Genomic DNA, 20,947 nt, shown 5'->3' with positions numbered 1-20,947 from the left:
GCTCCTACCCTAACCCCTTTTGTTCCCCCAGTTCAAAAGCCTTCTCTTTTCCTTTGAAATGCCTAATACAGGCTCAATACACATTCGTTCCCTCCTCCTCGGGAGATGGCAGGATCCATGGAATAATGTTTTAAACATACATTTATGAATATGATATAAATGGATTCTGACAATAACTGTAAGAATAATCAGATTTAAGGTACTTCTTTTAAAAGAGATGTAGCCTATATTCAACAGAAACACATTCCCAATAAATAGTACCTGAATCCCCAGTTCTTCAATATCAGATCTGAAATGAGTATTCCGGTATGCTTCTGAGCCGAAACAGACATGATGACAATACGCTCTAAACTAAAGCTAATTGGAGGGAACTTCCGTAAAATGAAAGTGGATTACATCTAGGATCCCAAATTCATGTTTCACAACCATAATGATACACTGGAGAATACTTTGGTCAGAATGTCACTTTGAATATGCTATAAATAGAAAAAGATTACTTTTTGTTTCTAACTTCTATTATCAAATAATAGACCATTACTACAACCGATTCTAGAATTTTAATTTTTGCATCCAATGGATGTTTACAAAAAAAACCTTGTTTTTAAAAACAGAACAATTTGTCCCTCAAATGCTGCTCAGAGGGAGCTCAACTGTTTAGAATATATATTGTACTGTTTTAATTTGCCCTGTAAACTGCCCTGAGTCCCTCGGGAAAAGGGCAATATATAAATCGAAATAAATAAATATTCCAGGGTTTGCGAAAACTTGGTTTTTCAAAATTATAGTGTATATGCATAATTTGTTGCCGTTGTTTTGAACTTTTGTAAGGGGTGCGAGAATATATCAGAAGCCTTCTAGGGGTGCGGGGTATAGAAAAGGTTGGGAGCCGCTAGCTTAGGTAAAGAAGGAATGGCAAAATCATCCTGACTTGATGCTCCTGGCACTAGCTGATATTTGCCAATTGTAGATCTGAATCCAACTAGTGCACTGCGTTTGACTTAATTTTTTTCAAAGATCAAAACAGGAATTTTCATTTTGTCCAACAGAAAATTAACTCCAACCATAGGACAAATCAAAATAGCAATCTAACACTCAGAATGCTGCAAGCTGAAGGTTACTCTCAAATCTATTCTTCAGTGGGGATGGAAATACATAATCTGTATTTGGGAAATTTATTTCTATTTTGAGAGACATTTAGCAGTGTGGAAGTAAATGCAGTACATAAATGAAAGAACAAGCATTCAGTACATTTAGGAACTAAAATTCATGACTGGATGTAAATCATGACATTGCAGTTTTTTGCCTGCAGACCCATAACAAAGCAAGGAGTAATAGCAATATGAGATATAAATTAAAGGCATACAGATGGGGACAACATAAAACAAATTACAGTGCAGAGTCCATATTGATTTTATTGGAAGATGATGCAGGAAATAGCAACTATTTTTCTTCATGGATTCAACCCATGTAGCTGCACCACCAATTCATTAACCTTGTGTGTTTAAGAAGAGAAGAAAAGGTTACAATGTGCATTGCCATGTGCATTCAGCCTTGTCATGGAGAAAATTAATTTTATTTCCAGAACCACAATCACCAATCTTTTTGTTTGCATTAGGAATACACTGTCAACCTCAAAAGGCATCATATATATGCGATATAAGTTGCATCCCAATTTTCTTAAAATGTGTGGAAGACCCCGAACTTTGCTTAAAATCAAAACTTCTGGGGGAAAAAGACATAAAGGCATTAAAACAGTTTCTCAAAGTTACCAGTGCAGCTTTCATTAGGTGCATAATCTGTGTCCATTTGTTGAGTTCAGCAAGCAATGAGTAGCACAAATTTTTCAGTTTCAGCAAAGCAGCAGTTACACTGCTGCACCAAATATGTCAGTCCATCTCAGGTATATCAGTGGTAACAAGTTGTCTTCACAAACACAGGCATAACAGGTTATAGTACTGGAAAAGCTTGATTGTTCTGCCACAGGTACTCCTAGTCAGGTTCAATTTTATTTATAAAACAGATGATTTCTCAAATACCAAATATACAGTAAGTCCCTATTGACTCAAACATGTCATCAAAGAAAATAGCTCTCAGAAATAACTATGGTCCTTTCTGATAGACATGCTAAGCATCTACATGAGCTTCCTAGCTAAACTGCATCCTCCCAGCATGTAGCACACAAACAATTCCAAAGCTGGTGACATGTACCCATTATCCCTATTTCAAGACGTATACCACCACCCCTCAAGCACCGAGTTATGCATTTGGCAATTTTATTCACTTTGCTTGCATCTGTTCAGCAACGTTACAGGAATCCAACAACTTTAAATAATACACCCTTTTACATTCTTAGGCAAGTAAGGAAAGAAGGCAGCTAGCAATGTGTGCTGGAATATCATAACAGCTGCATTCTGATGCTCTTTGTTCACAAAAGGAAACGGAGGTTGACTGCTTCGTTTTTGCTTTTTTTAATGAAGCCAAGCTTTTGAGGACTGATGCCCATAATGCAAGAGCTATTCAGTAATATTTTACTCAAAAATTCATAAACTCCTGTATCTCGTCATCCACATAAAATGCAAATCAGGAGACAATTGATATGAATGACGCCACATAGCAAGCTGTCCTAGTTCCAAACACAATTCTCCAACCCCTTAAGCTGCTCTTTGTACCAGGTGCCCAGTGCCAATCTCCTTGACACGGCTGGCACCCATTACACCTTCTGTTACTGGAAGTCATGGCAAGAGGCTGTAGTACTGAAGTGTAAAGAAAGGCAGCAACGTTAATGGCATTCAGGTTGGCACACATGCCAGGTAGGTCATCCATCTTCACTCTTGTGAACAGTTTGAGCTGAGTACCGTCAAGCTTTCACATCCATGAAAGAATTGCGAAAGGGCTGGTATCCTCCCCAACCTCGCATCACCTGTAATACACAGCACACATATTAATATCACCACCAGACTTTCAGTAATAGCATCTTTTCAAAGAATAGGTAGCTTCCACAGCCTATTATGACAGAATAATAATCTGGCAGTTTTCATTACAATTAGAGCATTGCTTCCCTAACTCAGCTGCATGAATGGAAATCCTCCAGTAAAGCTTTAATGGGAAGATGGGTGCTCTGCCTGCACTTCCAATATTGCATTGTTTTGGAAGCCACTTCAGAAAGCAAAAATGGAGACAACATTCTTCTTTGAAACGGAAAGGAGAAAAACCAGCTCCCATGCGCTGGCTGCGTGAAACAGCTAGGCTTAAGCATATTTATGCTTCTGTGAACAATTCACTTCCTCTTTTATGCAGCCATGAAAAATGGACAGCCAAGGATCTTTTTTTCAACATTTGTCATTTCAACACTGTTAACAGATACAGCAGAAATACTGGTTGCACATACAGTAGTATAAAAATAACTCCTTACACATCGCTTATTTTCTAGCATGGTCCATAAAAACATTCTTTTTGTGATAGTCTTCAGTTAAATGTCCTAATAATATTTGGCTTTTTTTAGCTATACTCACACCTTTCTGTAATCTCACTAAGCAAGCAAGATCTCCAACTGCAACTTTCTAATGTCAGACTTAAGAAAACTTACCGTAACTCTTCATCCTCCTCTCATTTTGACTTGTATCCCACACATTCCTGACAGGGCCAGACAACAACAAAAATGGTATTTTTCTTGAGAGTAACCTATTTTGTTTGTAAAAGGCTGTATCTTGAAAAACACAAGGCACTTTTGAGGGGAAAGCTTTGTGATGTATGCCAAAATTTCTGCATTACAGTAGAATGAACAATTTATCCCAGAGGTGCACACTGCTGTTAGCTTAGCTCTTTGCTTTTTTATGGGAAAAAATAATAGTGATGAGAAAAATAAAGTGTATATAAAAAGGCTCAAGCTAACTCAAATGGCATTCCTAGAGGCAGTATATCTGAACCAGGAGGTCAAGAAAAAAAGCATAGCTTCAAACTACTTGTAGTATTCAGCTTATGACCACAGTTGGGACCCAAACTTGTCATTGTGATCTAAATTTGAATCAGATCCCATTTTTTACAGCAGCTGTTAAGCAAATCACAGGATCATTAAACAAATCCAGCTTCCCCTATGGGCTTTCTTGCTGGAAATTGGCAAAAAAATTAAAATTGTATTTTGATGAATGTTGCCTGGCCTGTTTAAAAAAAGTTGGTGAACCTCCAGAATAAGAGGCTACTTGATTTGGAAGGTCATGAATTAAGATTTGGATTGGTTATTTATGGTAGGGGTCCCAAACCCCTGGTCCATGGACCAGCACCGGTCCGTGGCATGCCAGAAAACAGGCTGCGCAAACAAGCGAAGTCCCATCCATGGGATGCAGGCAGTATACAAAACCATGCCCCCTCCGGTCCATGGGAAAATGTCTCCACAGAACCAGTCCCTGCTGCCCAAAAGGTTGGGGGCTGCTGATTTATGGTATGATAAACTTACTGTTGATTTTAATAATCACTTTGTCAAACATGCCATACTAAGTATGGAATAAATATAAACCAAGATTCGCCACGAAGTTGCCTCTTTGGGTGTCCCCACAGGAAGCTTTTTTTAAAGAGAAGAAATGATTGTGAAGCTGGACCGGTGGACTTATGGTAAAATAATACTCTTCAACTCTAAAATCAAGGGAAGAGTTAGAATCAGAGGGTCATGCTTGTCATTGGTTTACATATCAACAACTGAAAGATTTAAACTAGATAAAAAAGAGTTACGGGTTTGATTTCATTAAAAATGAATTCTAAACATTATTATGTGGTAGTGATGAACTTATTATTGCTAAGATTTATAAAAATGCTATTGAAATTGAATTTGGAAAATGAACATGTAAAATGTATGATACAGTGGGCAAGGAACTTTGGATATACTGTAATGTGATGGTGGAACAATGGGAGAATAGGTGGACGAAAAGCTTAAAATTTACATTGAATTACAATTTAAAAGAAAACTTTTATAAGATGATGCATCACTTGTACTGTATTTAACACCAGATAAGCTATCTAGAATGTACAAAGGTATTTCAAATGAATGCTGGAAATGTAAATGTAAAGAAGGGACCTTTTACCACTTATGGTGGACACGTGATAATGCAAAGAAATATTGGCGAATGATTTATATTTTAATACAGAAAATCCTTAAAGATAAACATGAATCCAGACATTTTTCTTTTGGGTTTAATGGAAAAAGACTTGGGGGAAAAAATTGGAACTTTGATCTTGTATATGTTGACGGCAGCAAGACTACGTTATGCACAAAAATGGAAGGACATTTCAATTCCCACTATAAACGAATGGCTACAGAAGTTGATGGAGTTGGCAGAGATGGCTAAATTGACTGTTTTGATTAAAGAAAAGAATGTAAGTACTTTTGTTTCTACATGAAGACCACTTCTGGACTTTGTGCTTGAGGTGGAAAAAATGAAACTTACTGTTTAGATTGATTTGTTGTTACAGAAATGGTTAGTTTATACTATTATGAAAAGGTAAAAAGTTGAGGTTTGATGTTAATGCTTTATTCGACTGCAACAGAGGAAGTCAGAAGTTGATGTCTTTTCTTTGTCCCTTCTCACCCTCACTTTCCTTTCCCTTTTTCCTCCCCATTGTGTCCTACTGTTTGCTTTGTATTTTGTATTTTATTCTATAATTCAATAAAATGTAATAAATATGAGGGGGGGGAAAGAAATTTTAAAATATAATAAGAGAAAATTGGCAAAAAAAGATTGCAGTCATGACCACAGGAGGCCGCAACTGTTCGCAAATGCAAGCCGGATGTCAAGTGGTCATATGTACAAATATACAGGTCATTTTCCAAGGCCTGTCATAACTTTGAATATCATTAAACAAATGGTCTTAAGTCAAGGACTGCCTGTATAAAATGGAATGAAACTATTTTATTTTCTCTTTCTTGAATAGACAAAAAATATTCAGAATTCACTGCTCACAACTGTAGGACAATTCATGACGTCTTGACATAACATAACTCAGGGATTATGTTTTGAAAACACTTTGCGAGTACACTTACAAAATGACTAAGGAGGGACTTGCCTATTCAAAAAATGTGTGCCAAAGCAATACAATCACTGGCAAATCACCAGAACTCGTTCTAGCCTCCAATACCCACTTGATACGCCCACTTTTTGGAAGAGAAGCGTACCCTTCAAAACAAAGGATTAGACTATAATTCTCATCATTTTGTTTTCTAAGGAAATAAATGGGGCTATGTGGGCTATTATTATAAAGAATAATAATACATTATTTTGAAGTAGGACATTTTCTCTTTTGTTAATGACTTTTAAGTGTAACAGGTCAAGCAGTGCACGGTGAGTTCAAAAAGGAGGCGCTCGTGGTTATACGGCACTTCTAGGTACCGTACTGAGTCAAACTGAATCACAGATAATTTGAAAATATGATGCTTAACTGCTTCCTCCCCTCCCTCTTTTTCAAGCAATAGTTTCATAGGCAAGTCCCATCTGAACATGCAACTGTCCATAAATATCCTGAAACATGGCTCTGCAATAGATATGTAATGTGTAAAATGTCAATAAGCTTACTTTAGTGTCTTCTGGCTCCACTAGGAGTTCTTGCTCAGCCTCATGCAGCTCCTCCGCAGGATCATAACTGTACAATGGCAACAGATGATGGCGTAGTCGATCATATCTAGAAGATAGTTTTGTCAGAGTATAACTGTCCTCAAGCAATTAAAAGTTGGTACAACTTTTTTCTCATGACCCTGGCACTGCCTTAGGCAAGGTAGAGCTAGATCGTAAAGCAATGTCAGGGATGAACAACAGTCATAATCTCAATACAATAAATATTTTGAAATCTCAAGTAGTTTAATGTTCAAATGTGCTAGATCATTGTTTCTATTAGTCTCATGAACTAATAATTATTTACAAGTAACTACACAGGTCCAAGTTTCAGTCATAGATCTGATTCATATTTTGATAATTTACGTTAAGTTCCAATCATCAGTTGCCAGTCTTCAGCAACCTGATACTCTTCAAATGTTCTGAACAACAGATTCCAGAATTCCTAGACATAGGAATTCAGGAAATTGTAGGTCCAATACATTAAGCAGCACAAAGTTAGGTGCACTATAAGTAAGCTTTGCATTGAATATGCATCTATATTTGTCAGAGGAAAACTTTGGAGTTAACTAATATAGTAATAAGATACACAGATGATTTAGCACATAAAAGAACAGTCCATACCATTATTGACAAACCACTCTGCACATTAAATGTTTATTTTTCCACCCACCTAAAATTATATCATGCTTACATGCTGTGGATATTTACCCGGAACATGAAAATTATACTATAATGAAATGTTAATATATGGATTATAATGAACTAATCATAGAGCATGGATAGTTCTTCTAATTAGAACCCATCTACCTTAAACCCATGACTAATGAAGCATCATACAAACTGCATCCATGCAGCAACAAATCCTGTGGTTTTAAATGATGAACTGTATGTCAAGCACATTATTTTCCTTCCAGATTTGGAAAACTAAAATAATGTCCAAGAATATTTCTGGATTTCACATGGGAAGATAAAAGTGGTAGCTAGTTCATTCCAGTAGTTAATTTTAATTTTACATTAAAATGTTTAGCTATTTAAAAAAATTTTAAAAAATCAGTGATTGTACCATGTGAAACTGGAAGGAATGGCAGTAAGCAATCTCATTCACCTTCCAATAAATTAGTTTTTGTGACCAGCCCATGGCTGCCATTCAATGCAATATAGACAGACCTTGATTAATGACTATCCTATTTAATGACCATTTGAAGTGACAATGGTGCTGACAAAGCAACTTTATCTCACATTGATGATCATGGTAGCATCCTTGTGGTCAAGTAATCAAATATGGCCATTTCACAAGCAGCAGGCATTTACAACTATTGCAGTGTGCCAGTGATGTGATCACCATTTGTGTACTTCACAGCTAGCTTACAGTTTCACTTAACAATCATGTCACTTAGCACCAGAGCTCCTGATCCCAATTGTGGTCATTAAGTGAAGATTACCTGTATTTTCCAAAATTTCAAATGTTCCCCAGAAAGCTGAATTCCACTTCCCCAACATAACTCAACACGTTAAGCTAGTATGCTTAAAACAGGTATCATTATTCACTATATCAGAAAACAATTGTGATGTGATCATTTATAACTATCCACAATAGATCCTATAATACGATATTGAAAGAATTATATTATTTTTAATATAAGATTTAAAAAGAGTTACTAGTCAACTTCATAAGCTTCTTATTAACTTTTAATGTAATTCCCAGCAGCCATTTTCCAGGGCCATTTAATGAAAGAAAAAAGAGGAACATGTCATAGTTAAAACAACATACACAGAGCAATGTGCATTATTCCACTTTACATTATTTAATGAATTGATCTACCTCTGTTTACAGTAAAGTAAGTATGTAACTGACTGCATTGAGAAAAAAAAGTCCCTTCTAGTAAGTAGATGGATCTGAAAAGACAATGAAGCCCAAAATCTCCTACTGGAATTTCTTACCTCTTTTTTTTCTGGATATACATTATCTGCAATGACAAAGGGGAAGGGAAAAATAACTATGAGAAGAATGTGAATATGCTCTAGACATTATTTCTTCTAACTAGGAATAAAAATAAAACAAAGAAGAAGAATACAAGGAATGTGAACATCAGGGTCAACATTTGTTTCATTAGTCTAGGTCAGGGGTAGGCAACCTCGGCTCTTTTATGACTCATGGACTTCAACTCCCAGAATTCCTGAGTCAGCTATGCTGACTCAGGAATTCTGGGAGTTGAATTCCATGAGTCATAAAAGAACCAAGGTTGCCTACCCCTGGTCTAGGTGCAATTCTCACAAGAGGCATGCCACATAATAGTAACATATGTCGAGTACCCAATTCATTTGAGATGTGACCTTAAGTGTCAAATGACAAGGATATTGACAAATGTAGCCCTATGTAGATAAAATCTCACCAATGTTTCCAGAGACCAGCCTGGTACCCTCCAGGAATATTGGATTACAGCTACTTTACTTCCCTCAACTTGCATAGCCTTTGATAATATTAACTAAGGACAATGAGAGCTGTAGAATACCACAGTAAGGATGACTGCATCTTTTCAGTGTAACAGACCAAAGAAAGTCCTATTCTGGCACACTTTTTATGAAAGCTAAGCTCCCTTAAGAAACTGATTTCAATTTGTGAGCATCTTGAGGTAATTACAAGTTGCAAGGGCCTGAGTTTATGCAATAAAATGTTTGTTTGGGCTATGGCTTCCAGATACACTGAACATAAAAATCAAAAGCAGAGCAGCTTTCATATAATCTACTGATATATCTACATAAAGTTATAAAATTCTTCAATCAATTTATATTTTAGGCACTAGCATTTTAGGCATACAACTAAACTAAAACATTTTTTTCCAAACTTGATAATATAAGGCCTCTTAAGAGTATCCAGTAATTCTAGGCTAAGCATCATTGAAGGCTATTGGAATTGTAAGGAAGAAATACTTTTGCTCAACCTAAAGGGGAAAATGTAATGCTTATGGAAAAGGGATTATTTTTATTTATGTAATATATTACTAAAATTCAGTCTTCCCAAAACAAGCATTTCATCCTATTGCATTCCTACATCCAATAAATATTACCACTTTGACAAAGCACTAACAGCAACAAACAAACCAGCTGTACTCCTCTCCCAGGTATCCTGTGTGCTGGGATGTAGTCCCAACACACCTTGAAAGAACAATATTAGAGAATGTTTTGTTAATCTACATAAGACTCAGTCTGTGGGTGATCTGAAAATGCTGTTGGTGGAAAGCAGAAACATTTGTGGAATTAAGTAAAGGACATTTTCCCCAAAAAACTTGGGAGCAGAGGGTGACTACATAACACACACAAGTGACAACAGACAGAATTCTCATATTACTTTTAAAAAGTTTAATTACATATTTTTATGACTTAGATCACTGGGATTTCCCAAGATGCAGTGTTCACAAGTGGGCATTTCTAATTTAAAATGGTACTCACTAACTGAAAATACTGCCACTGTTACAACAGAAACCGTTGACTAAGAATTGATATTGAGACTCATCTCTTTTTTTTCCAAAGAAAAACTTTCCAGCATATTCCATTGCTGACATAAAAACTAGAGCAGCATTTCTTAGCCTCAGCAACTTTCAAGATGTGTAATCTTCAACTCCCAGAATTTCCCACCCAGCATGCTGGTCTAGAAACCAAGTGCTTCTGTCTTGAGTCCACTCACCACTGCCATGACGATGCCAACAATAGTGATAAGGAAAAACGGCACTAGAATATAGCCCACCAGGGAGTCATTGGTTGGCCCAGCAGAAGTGGGCATGGTGGTGTTATTCATGGCATAGAAAACTTGCTTGACAAGATCGGAGAAGCAGCTCCTGTCATCATTGGGAAGTCCACCTCACAACGATAAAAAAAAAGTTTTAGGATTAAAACACATTCTTAAAGTTGCCCAAAGCCACTCTTCTCCTCCTCCCCAACCCACTGCCTTCAAACAACTGCCCATAAGACAGTCACAAGCATATCACATGCTACTCCTCACTTTAGAATCAATGAATGAAATCCTTTAAAATATTCAGCCCTGAGATATGAATCACAGCTAAATGAAGCTGATAGAAGGGGCAAGAAAAATAAACCATTCCAAGACAAAAAGAGAGTGACAAGACAGAAAGGTAGACCAATGGACTACCTTAGCTGACCTCTAAAATACTCGTGAAGAAACGCTTTCATCCATCTCGCTTTTTAGATATTTCCCACAATGGAGAAAAGCAGAACTGTGCAACCCCTATCCCACACCTCCCAGCACGTTCTATCAGGAAAATTTACATAGCAAAATTTGTTCCATGCTAGGCTCACTCACAAAACAAAGTACAAAAACTTGTTTTGGTCTAAGGTTAATAAACTTGTGGCCCTCCGGATGTTGATGATGGAGCTCCCAATAGACATACCCGGAATGGCCAATGGAACAATAGTGGAGAATTGTAATCAGCAACATCTGGAAAACCGTAAGTTTCCCACTCCTTTAGACACGTACAAATTTAGAATCAAGCAAAGCAATTTGGGTTAATTCAAATAGATACAAAAATGTTTTTCTGTATGGGAGAGAAAAACCATTAGTTTTTAGCCATTAATGCTGCCACTGTTCTGACTATTAGAAACCTGTATTTTAGTAAATGGGCCATAGTTGTGTGGTAAAGCGCATAATTTGCTTGCAGAATATCTCAGGCACAATCCCCATTATCTCCAGGTACAGATTTGTTTTGTAATCAGGTCCAACAATGCTGACTTAGTCTGTGGTTCATATCTTCATATTTCCATGTACTCATAAAGAAATAATCTTATAGGAATATTGGATAACCTTTTTTTCAAATTCTGAATTGGGAGTACAGGTTTTCATTGTAAATGCAACTGAAATACAAGACACAAATATAATCTAGATTTATATTACTATGAGATGTAAGAAGCCAAGTTGGACAAATTCTTTGTGGCTCCTTGTAATGGTATGTGAGAATGACCTTGAGAGTTAGAGTTAGGGTTAGGCGAAGAGATACAGCCTAGGAAATTATCAACTAAAAGAGAGAGGAGCCTGCAAGTGCTTAATGGACAAAGAAACTTAAGAAGTAGCCGCCCTAATGTATCAGACAGCAGGAGATTTATGGTTTCTGTTCTGACTTGCAAGTTCTGTTAATGTAATCTGACAATAACATAGCACTGGCTCATGTGGTCATGTTTTCTGTCTGGTTACCTGGGAGGGCTGATACCAATTTTGCAAGTCTCAAAATACAAATCTCCTGGTCATCAACGTGGTATAGTCCAATACATTAGGGTGGATCCCTCTTAAATGTCTTTGCTTGTTAAGCATTTGAATAGGGGCCCTCAAATCTCAGGTGGGAGGCCAATCCAAAGAACTGGGACATCTACAAAGGGAAGAGATGGTCCCACAAATCTGGCTCTGTGTCATGTAGAGCTTTCAAGGTGATAACCAGCACTTTTAACTATATCCAGAAAGCAACTAGGGGCTAAGGCAATGTAACTTGATGAATCATGGGGCTATACTATACATGCCACAGTAGTCTCAGCCAACTGCAGCTTCTGAATGTTCTTCAAGGGCAGCCCCATGTACATAATGCAGTAATCTAATCAGGAAGTGATTAAGACATGACTGTGAGCAAGGCCTCCCAGTCCAGGAATGGTAACCACTGGCACACAAGCAAAGTCCCCCAGCTAGGGCTGCCACCAGCTCTTCCAACAGGACTTTCAAATATAGGAGGACTCTCAAACTGCATATCAATTCTGTCCAGAATGTTACCCCCTCCAGAGTCAAAGATGTCAGCTCTCTTGATCCCAGGGGGCCAAAACCCCACAACCATTCCATCTCACTGGGATGCATCCTGTTTCTCCCCATCCAGGTCCTTATAGCCTTCAGACCCTGAGAAGGAAGTTAAACAGCATCACTTGCCCACCATGAGGTAGAGATGCATAATTTGGTACTGTCAGCACACTGATAATACTGAACCCCAGATAAAGCAGAATTTATCTTGAGCTAACAGAATGTGAAGAACGAACTACAGAAACAAATGAACTCAATGCCTACGAGACTATCTATTTCACAGCTATAATTCAATACTGGAGAATCATTCCCATATTTAAAAAAAGAAGCTGGGAATTAAATGGAAGGATGCCATCTATGCTAAACACTTGTGGAAGTGAATCAACTTAGTTAACAGGAGACATTTCTTTAGATACTTTCTGTGACAACTCTTAAAAGTCCAAACACCACATTCTGAGCACTTATAGACGATACATTCCCATTTATTCTGAAAGCCACAACAATTCAGAATTGCTAGCAGAGTGGGGCCTTCATCTGTCTGCAAACTAGCCCTCCCTAGATTTTCTGTGGTCACAAGAAACAAACTTTCAGCAACCACATTCACTGATTAAGACAGCTACCAGAGCTAGGCTGCAAACATCCAGATTATCACTAGATGAAAGCAAAAAGATACAGAAGATTCTGTCCTTTTACTGCCTTCTAGTTACTGCCTTAAACTTTGCTGTCTGGATATATTAGTCCTATTAAACAATAGCTTTATTATACATTTGGCAACCTACCCATAGTCAGCCAAACCCTTAGTCAGCCTAATAATTTCTTAGGTAAGGCTACAATTGACTTGGAGAGTTCCATGGCGCCCTATTAGGTAGTCTTCGACTTATGACCACATTTGGACCCAAAATTTCTGTTGCTGAGCAGGACAGTTAAGTGAATCATTGCAGTTAAGTTAGTAACCCAGTTGTTAAGTGAATCTGGCTTTCCCTTTGACTTTGTTTGTCAGGTAGCAAAAGGGGATCACATAATCCTGGGACACTGTAACAGTCATAAATACATGCCAGTGGCCAAGCATCCAATTTTGATCATGTGACCATGGGGATGCTGCAATGGTCCTAAGTGTGAAAAATGGTCACAAGTAACTTTTTCCAATGCTGTTGTAACTTTGAACAGTCACTAAATGAATCATCACTTACGCATTTATACATTCATATAATGTATTTCATGTATACATTCATGTACATTACATAATGCATAATGTATTTCATATAAATATGCAGAGAACCAGTTTAATCCAGTGATTAAGACACCAGATTAGAATCCAGGAGACTGTGTGTTCTACTCACACCTTAGACATGAAAGCTGGCTGGGTGACCTTGAGCCAATCACACACTCTCAGCTCAACTCATTTCACAGGGTTGTTCTTGTGGGGAAAATAGGAGGGAGGAATATTAGGTATGTTCATTGGCTTGAGTTATTTATAAAAAATAAAGGTGGGATATATGTATATAAGACCCTGCATGGGATGTACCATCTACAGATAGCTGAGGTGGCAGACGTTGGGAGATCTTACCAGTGGGTCGTAAAAATGGCTGGCTGGCGTGCACACATGTGGGTGCGCATTTCCCTCCACTCACGCTAGTGCCTGCGGCCCCATTTGTGCATGCACGCAAGCATAAATGGGGACACTAACGTGGGACGGATGTCCACAGCCCGTTCGTGCATGCACTGCTAGCCGGGTCGTTTGCGTGGCCCGTTTGCACATATGTGAATGGGCCGCTAGCCAGTGTGAGTGGTGCATGGCTGTTTGAGCATGCGCATGGCACCAGCACATGCTGCATGCGTGAATGGGACTGATAGTGCTGCGCCAGTGTGCGTGGCCCTGTGCACACCAATTCTGAAGCTGCTCTCCTTCCCTCCGGTCCACGAGCCCAGAAACGTTGGAGACCTCTGGGCTAGACTCTCCCAAATCCAGACGGAAGATTCTACAAAAGGTTGTGGAAAATAACAGTGCTAAGATCCTGTGAGACTTCCAGATCCAGATGGACAAGAAAATACCGGTCAATCAACAGACATCACTGTAGTAGACAAGAAACAGAAGGCACAAGATGGTGATAGATGTAGTGGTGCCAAGTAAAAGCAACATCAGGAAGAAGGTGTACAAGAAGCTAGAGAAGTACAAGTGCTGAAGAAGAATTAGAGAGGATGTGGAAAATAAAGACCAAAGTGGTCCCAGCAATGATGACAGCATTCAGGGATGTCACTCCTAAGATCCAACAAATCCTATGAACACCATCAAGGCTCTCCATCCAGAAGAGTGCTGTGCTAGAAACAGCTAAAATACTGCGCAGAACTCACAAACTCTTAGGGCTCTGTAAGAGTCAATAGACTTGGGTTTTGGAAGATTTTTCACAAATATATAGTTGCAGGTTGGTTACTGACTATTGCAATATGTTATGATGAAAATAAAGCATACATGAAAATAGTTTAGCAAATGGTGTATTGAAGAGGAAGTAAGCAAGGGTGTGTGATGTTGTGTTGGTTGTTTAACATATTATGATTAATTAGAAACAATGCATGTATTCACACAAATATATATATATTTTCTATGGTTTCCCATACAGTATGATTAGTTCAGAACCCAATGATCTCCAGTGAATGTTACTGTATGAAGCAATGAGGAGTGAAGAAATTTTTAAGACAGATGCTGACTGATAGGTGGGTATGTACTAAGTATAAACAATGAATAACTTTGAAAGAAGTAAAACTAGAGGGGGATATGAAAATGCTTCATCCAATGGACATTAGCTTTGGGAAATTCAGGAGAAATATGTAAGAGGTTGAATAGAGTGGGAATGGGGGACTTAAGCATGTGGGTGAAACGAGAGAGAGATTGGGTCAAAATGGGAGTTGAACAAATGAAAAGTGTTCAGAATATACAGAAAGAATGAACAAATGAGGTAATAGAAGGAGAAAATTGAGAAAGTCATGATTGGGTGGATTTGACGAGATCTTGAAAAAGAGGAAGGTGAGAAATTTAGAGAAGAAGACAAACAAGTATGTAGACATTGTGGAAGCAAGAACAAGATAAAAAGATTCCAAAAGGCGTAATGCATGGCATTGGTGTAACAAGACTTTTAAATATTTCACCTTCCTTCTCAAATAACATAGTCTACCCAGAAAGAAAAGTTATATAAACAAAGCCAGTGTTTTAACAGTCAAAAACTCTCTTTGACAATATTGATTTACTTACCCATATCTACTTTTTTACATTTACATAACCCCTTCAGATGAGATTATTTCTCAAGAACTGGACCCTAAGTTGTATCCTATGATTCCACACTCTCCTCTGATTTCTATTAAGTAAGAAAACCTAAGACCCTATGAAAGGAATCATAAAATTATCCCAATGCATATTATTTTTTTTAAAAAAATGTATAATAATAATCATGAAAATCTGAAAGGCTACCTTATTTGCAATTATGTAGCCAAAACGCTCCCAAAGAACTTCTATTTTTTTAAATAAAAAAAATCAAAGTTAAGAACAGTACTCAACTTGGGTTTAGAAAATCCATAGACTGGTGTTTCTCGGCCTTGACAACTTTTTAAGACCTGTGGACTTCAGTTCCCAGAATTCCCCAGCCAGCATTTCCAAGGAATTCTGAGAGTTGAAGTCCACACATCTTAAAGTTGCCACGGTGGAGAAAGGCCCCACTCCACCAGATCTCCAGACTCCACTGAACCAAAAGGCTTTCCTTCAAGGGGACGACAGACAATTTGGGAAGAAGGCCTGTGTAATTCAGCAGTTCTGTTTACCTCCAAGTAAACAGAACACAAGCCCACATCCATCCCAATCACGGAACAGCGTCCTCTGGCAAACTTAAGAATTCAGGGCCGGCCCGTCTTATTCACCTAGTGTCCAAGCTGAGGCTTAATTCCTCTCTCCTCCTCCTGTTTCCAGCAACGGCAGCGCTTACCTCTTCTGCATTCCCAGGTTTACAACAGCATCACCATATATAAAAGCAACTCCGCAACGCTCATCTTCTTCCCGGAAGTCTCGCCTCGAACTGGGGGGTGGAGAGAACCACACGAGAAAAATCAATGCGTCTCCACCTCCCAGCCGTTTCCCCAGAGACTCGTTCACTTCTCCATTTGCTTTTTCACGGGGCGGACCCAGTTCTTACCTCCCTTCTTTCTTCTCCGCTCCTCCGGGGGGAAAACGTTTGGTTGCTTGCAAACAAACACGCTCGCGCGCGCGCGCGCCCTCCCCGTTTCTGCGCCTCTGAAGCTCCTCGCGCTCTCAAAACACCGGCAGGGGAAGCCAAAAAGGCACGTGACGGAGCCCGTACATTTAGAGGGGGAGAGCAGCAGCCAATCTCCAAACAAAGCTTCCTCCAGGTAAGGCGCGATTGGTCTTTCGGGGCAACAGAGGGCTTTTCTCCACCGATATAAGCCCAGGGAAAGACAGTGACGAGGGAAAAAATAACTGTATCCTCGTAGGTGGGCGTAAGAGAGGTTCGTCTCTGCGTCGTACCGGTTCTCATTTTGATACTCAGCCTGTGGGGGAGGGGGGAGGTTTTCTGAACTGCAATGCGAAAAGTTCCCGAAAGTGTACTTTGAAACGGGGTTCTAAAAAAACGGGTCGACAGGAAAACAAAAATGCAAGGTTCCAAGCTAAAAGGGGCGCGCATCGAACTCTTGTGACTCGTCGGTGTCAATATTTTGCGGATCTGACAGTTGTGTAACACTTATCCGCCGTCGAATAGGATGGTCGGAGGTAATTTATGGAAAATAAATCCGAAGAATTAGCCGAAAAGGGATTGGAAATAAGACGGTGTGTCTCGTGACGCCTTTTATACAACAGTGACTAAATCTCATATGAATATTGCCTTCAATTCTAGCCAATTTTCAGAGGAAAAAGTATGTCAGAACTGGGAAAAAAAATGCAGAGAACTCTCAAAAGTCAAAATACCTTCTCTGGAAGGAAGGAATATAGTCCTCCGCATGGAGGCAGTTTTTGTTAAATAAGATGAAACTATGATACTTTTAAGGATCACTTGTATGAATCAACCCCTTTTTATCCAGCCAGATTCTCAATGGAAAATCTCTGCAATGGTAAAGTCAGTTCATTCATAGGTAAAGTTCTGATGATCAGTTTGAGTATGATATATTTAATTCCAACACTCCTTGTTTATGTACTCACATACTTACAATGATATAATGAAGGATTGAAAAATCTACCTAATGGCTTTAACTTGGCTCTAATAACCACATATTAAACATTACTTTCAGAAAGTTCTGGAAAAGACAATGTACTTTTTACAAACTATGATTTTTATTTATGAATTATTGTGATAAGCCCAAATCAATCCACTGCAGAATGAAGGTCTTTTCTTCACCACCACACTAGTCCAATGTGGGTTGACAGGCAGACATGTTTTGATTTTCTGGTCCAGGGCTGCAAAAGAAGTGTGGTCCCGAATCACACAGCAAGTTCTGTGTCCTGTGGCTTCCACAGCATAGGGTAGTGTAATAGGCATATGTCACCAAGTAAACCTAGTATAGCTCAGCCCTGTGTGGGGAACAAAGCCAGATTGCCCCTGATATTACCTATGAACCATGCTACACATAAAGGAACATCAACAGCCAATTCAACTGGAACAAAAGGATGCTGAGCAGTCATGCAGAGAAAGTCCCAGAGATGACAGCACAGCCATTTGTTATGGACTGGAAGCAAAGAAAGAAGAGGCAGCACAGCATCTGCATGAGGATATGAGGTCTACAATTCATGACATGAATTATATTCTCAAGAGCAATGGTTTATATTTTCCTATAAAAGCTGGATATTTAAAAATACTGTAAACAAAAACAGATTTCATGAAGGGAAAGCATAATAACGATCTGAGTTCCACCACTTGGGAACTTATAATTTAAACATAAGGTCATTTTGGTCCTGTCCATTTTACTTTAGTTTAAATGGAGCATCCTTTTGGATTTCCTAATTGCTTTCTGAGACTTAATCTTCCACACTCTTTGTTTCCTCTTTAAAGTAGGAGCTTAAATCAGTGAGGAAAGATAACCCTCTGTGCTGATGTAGTGCATGTATTGCAAGCTATTCAAATCTAGGATCCTGAACCAATAGTTGTAACTGCTCTTTTGACCACACTATTACAGATAAGTGGCTGTTTTCATAAAACATGCCAACTACGACTTAACAGAAAAATCCAAAACAGGATGTGAGACAATAGCCTTCTGTAACTGTTCCCCTGCAGTGAGTATTTAGAGCAAATTGCCTTCAGTTCCAAGGTTGATATACAAGTGTCCAGACCAGTACCCACCAAAAGCAATTTTTCCCATTATTTGATGTAGCCTTCTTATAAAATCTTATAAATTGGTATCTGCAGACAATCATGTTTTATGTACACATTATATAAAGAAGTATTTCTTTTTAATTCTTTTATTCACAAACCATGAAACTAACCAAAATTTCAAACCTTTCATTTGGCTGCTAGCAAGTTATAAGATCTAATCTTATCATTTGACCGCTCCAACCTATCATTCTCCAATTCTAGGATTACTGTTCTTCCCTGTACTCTCATCCTATTCCACAGAAACCTGTGTCATTCTAGACGTGAATATCAAAAATCAAGAGTTAAACTTTGCACCTCTCAGGAAAAGTGTCAAGTCCACCAAGTATCACTAGCACGGAGGGAACATGTATAAGAATTTCTTAAAAAGCAAACATTCTTCTCCTGCTTCAACTTGTATAATTTTTGTTATTATATTTTAGTTAAGACTCACATTTATTACAAAGCAGCAGCACTTAGTCTAGATCAGGGGTAGGCAACCTTGGCTCTTTTATGACTCGTGGACTTCAACTCCCAGAATTCCTGAGCCAGCCATGCTGGCTCAGGAATTCTGGGAGTTGAAGTCCACGAGTCATAAAAGAGCCAAGGTTGCCTACCCCTGGTCTAGATCATTGAGAACCTGCATTCCTTGTGGGAAGAGCAGGCCCAAATTTCTGAATTTTTGAAGACTGCCAATCTGTTCCTAGAGAATGTCATGACGACTCCATGGATGTGAATGGAATATATTAGAAATTATAAAAGGCAAATATTAAAAATTTAAACCATTGCTCGATATTTGAGACATTTTTGAACAAAAATCAAAACTGAGAAATTAGAAGGGCAGTGAGAACACTTGTGATCCCTTCTACTCACTATTCATTCTTTGCTGCCTTTCTTGCCTAGCTGTAGATCTACGTTGTCAGCATTGTGTCTTGAAAGCTGCATGTCATTCTTCAGTTCAACTGATCATGACAAATATAAATGGGGAAAAAATAAATGAAGAGGGGGGAAAACAATGATAATAAATACCAATATCTGGTAGTGCTATCAATTATAGTCTTTCATACCTAAGCGGCCTTACTGGTAAATGAGAAGTACTTTTGGAGAAAGGAGCTAACAATTGTTTCCGAGTGCATCAACCTCTAGAGTTAAAAGATGGTATTTTGGCAATGTATTAATGTCCCTTTCTTGAAATTACATTTCTAGTTCTAAGTTCTCACTGTTACTTTTAGTTTAAGTTACAAATATTAGAGGAGATGCAAAATGTTCACATCCTCAGATAATCTCTCTTGAGAGGATCAGACATTGCAAATATGCCTATAGTATTTTCTAAAGAAACGTCTGAATTATTTTTATGGAACTCACATTAATTTTTCACTCCCAGCAGTACTAATATTGTCCATTTTTGTATAATATATAGTCACTACTTTTTATTGTAAGCTGTTTCATTGCCATAACCTACCTCCATTATTTTAATTATAATTGCCTTTGAAGGAGTATTTAAAAATCAATTAATATACTTTCATTATTAATTGTAATTAAATTCTTACCATTTGCTTAGGAATCCAAACAGAAAAAGATGGGTGAGCTTAGTAGAAACTTATGACTAAATCTAAGCATACTGCTTCTGAAAAAAATTAATTTCAATTCTGTGTTAACAGACATTATCTCTCTTTTTACAGTGGTCTAGCTAGTGATCCAGTCATGCTGCTCTCTGAAAAAAACAGCTGGATGAATATACAAAGGCTAGTACCTTACTTGCCATCCTCCTTCCACCTCTCCCAAAGCAACAATAGTCTGCACTATAAAATGTGATTCACCTAAGTAGCAGCTATTTTGTAAAAAAGGAAAACTACATTGTGATAATTGGTGTTTACTTGTTAATAGACTGATAGTTTGGGGTAATATTATAGAGAACTTTCTTCTACTATAAAAGTTTTAATGTTTGTTCCCAGTCTATGAATATAGACATTTTAAAATTTACATTAAAATATGAACTCGTGGTGGTTGAAACAAATTTGGTTACCAAATCTTATGCTGCTGACAAGACAGGGTAATTATTATTTTCCATTCAGCTGCTAAAAATATTTTCACTATGACCATAGCCATACCAGGACATTTCTTTGTACATATTTGAAAACTTAAAAAATCACTATAGTTCAAGACATTTTCAACAGTGATGGCTTGCTACTATTCTGTAATATATATATATATACCAG

General features: G+C 38.1%; 1 protein-coding gene across 5 annotated transcripts; it reads right to left on the bottom strand.

Annotated features, from left to right (window-relative positions):
- Positions 1-542: 542 nt before the first annotated feature.
- Positions 543-20,266, bottom strand: SMIM29 (small integral membrane protein 29). 5 transcript variants are annotated; one of them, XM_081324586.1, is made up of 6 exons: positions 16,566-16,697; positions 16,359-16,448; positions 10,285-10,457; positions 8,541-8,566; positions 6,561-6,666; positions 543-2,920 (listed from the first exon to the last, which is right to left on the bottom strand). In XM_081324586.1, the coding sequence occupies exons 3-6, from the start codon at positions 10,393-10,395 to the stop codon at positions 2,858-2,860; spliced, it is 306 nt and encodes a 101-aa protein (XP_081180712.1). In that variant the 5' UTR covers positions 10,396-10,457; positions 16,359-16,448; positions 16,566-16,697; the 3' UTR covers positions 543-2,857. The 5 variants fall into 5 exon arrangements, with proteins under 5 accessions (XP_081180712.1, XP_081180711.1, XP_081180715.1 ...); XM_081324585.1 differs by lacking the exons at positions 16,359-16,448; positions 16,566-16,697 and adding an exon at positions 19,602-20,266; XM_081324589.1 differs by lacking the exons at positions 16,359-16,448; positions 16,566-16,697 and adding an exon at positions 16,198-16,218.
- Positions 20,267-20,947: the final 681 nt, after the last annotated feature.

This window comes from Vipera berus (genome assembly GCF_964194415.1).
Source record: "Vipera berus genome assembly, chromosome: 3".
Classification (NCBI taxonomy): Eukaryota; Metazoa; Chordata; class Lepidosauria; order Squamata; family Viperidae; genus Vipera; species Vipera berus.
The sequence above is the reverse complement of the archived record's forward strand: the minus strand, read 5'-3'. Positions and strand labels throughout refer to the sequence as shown.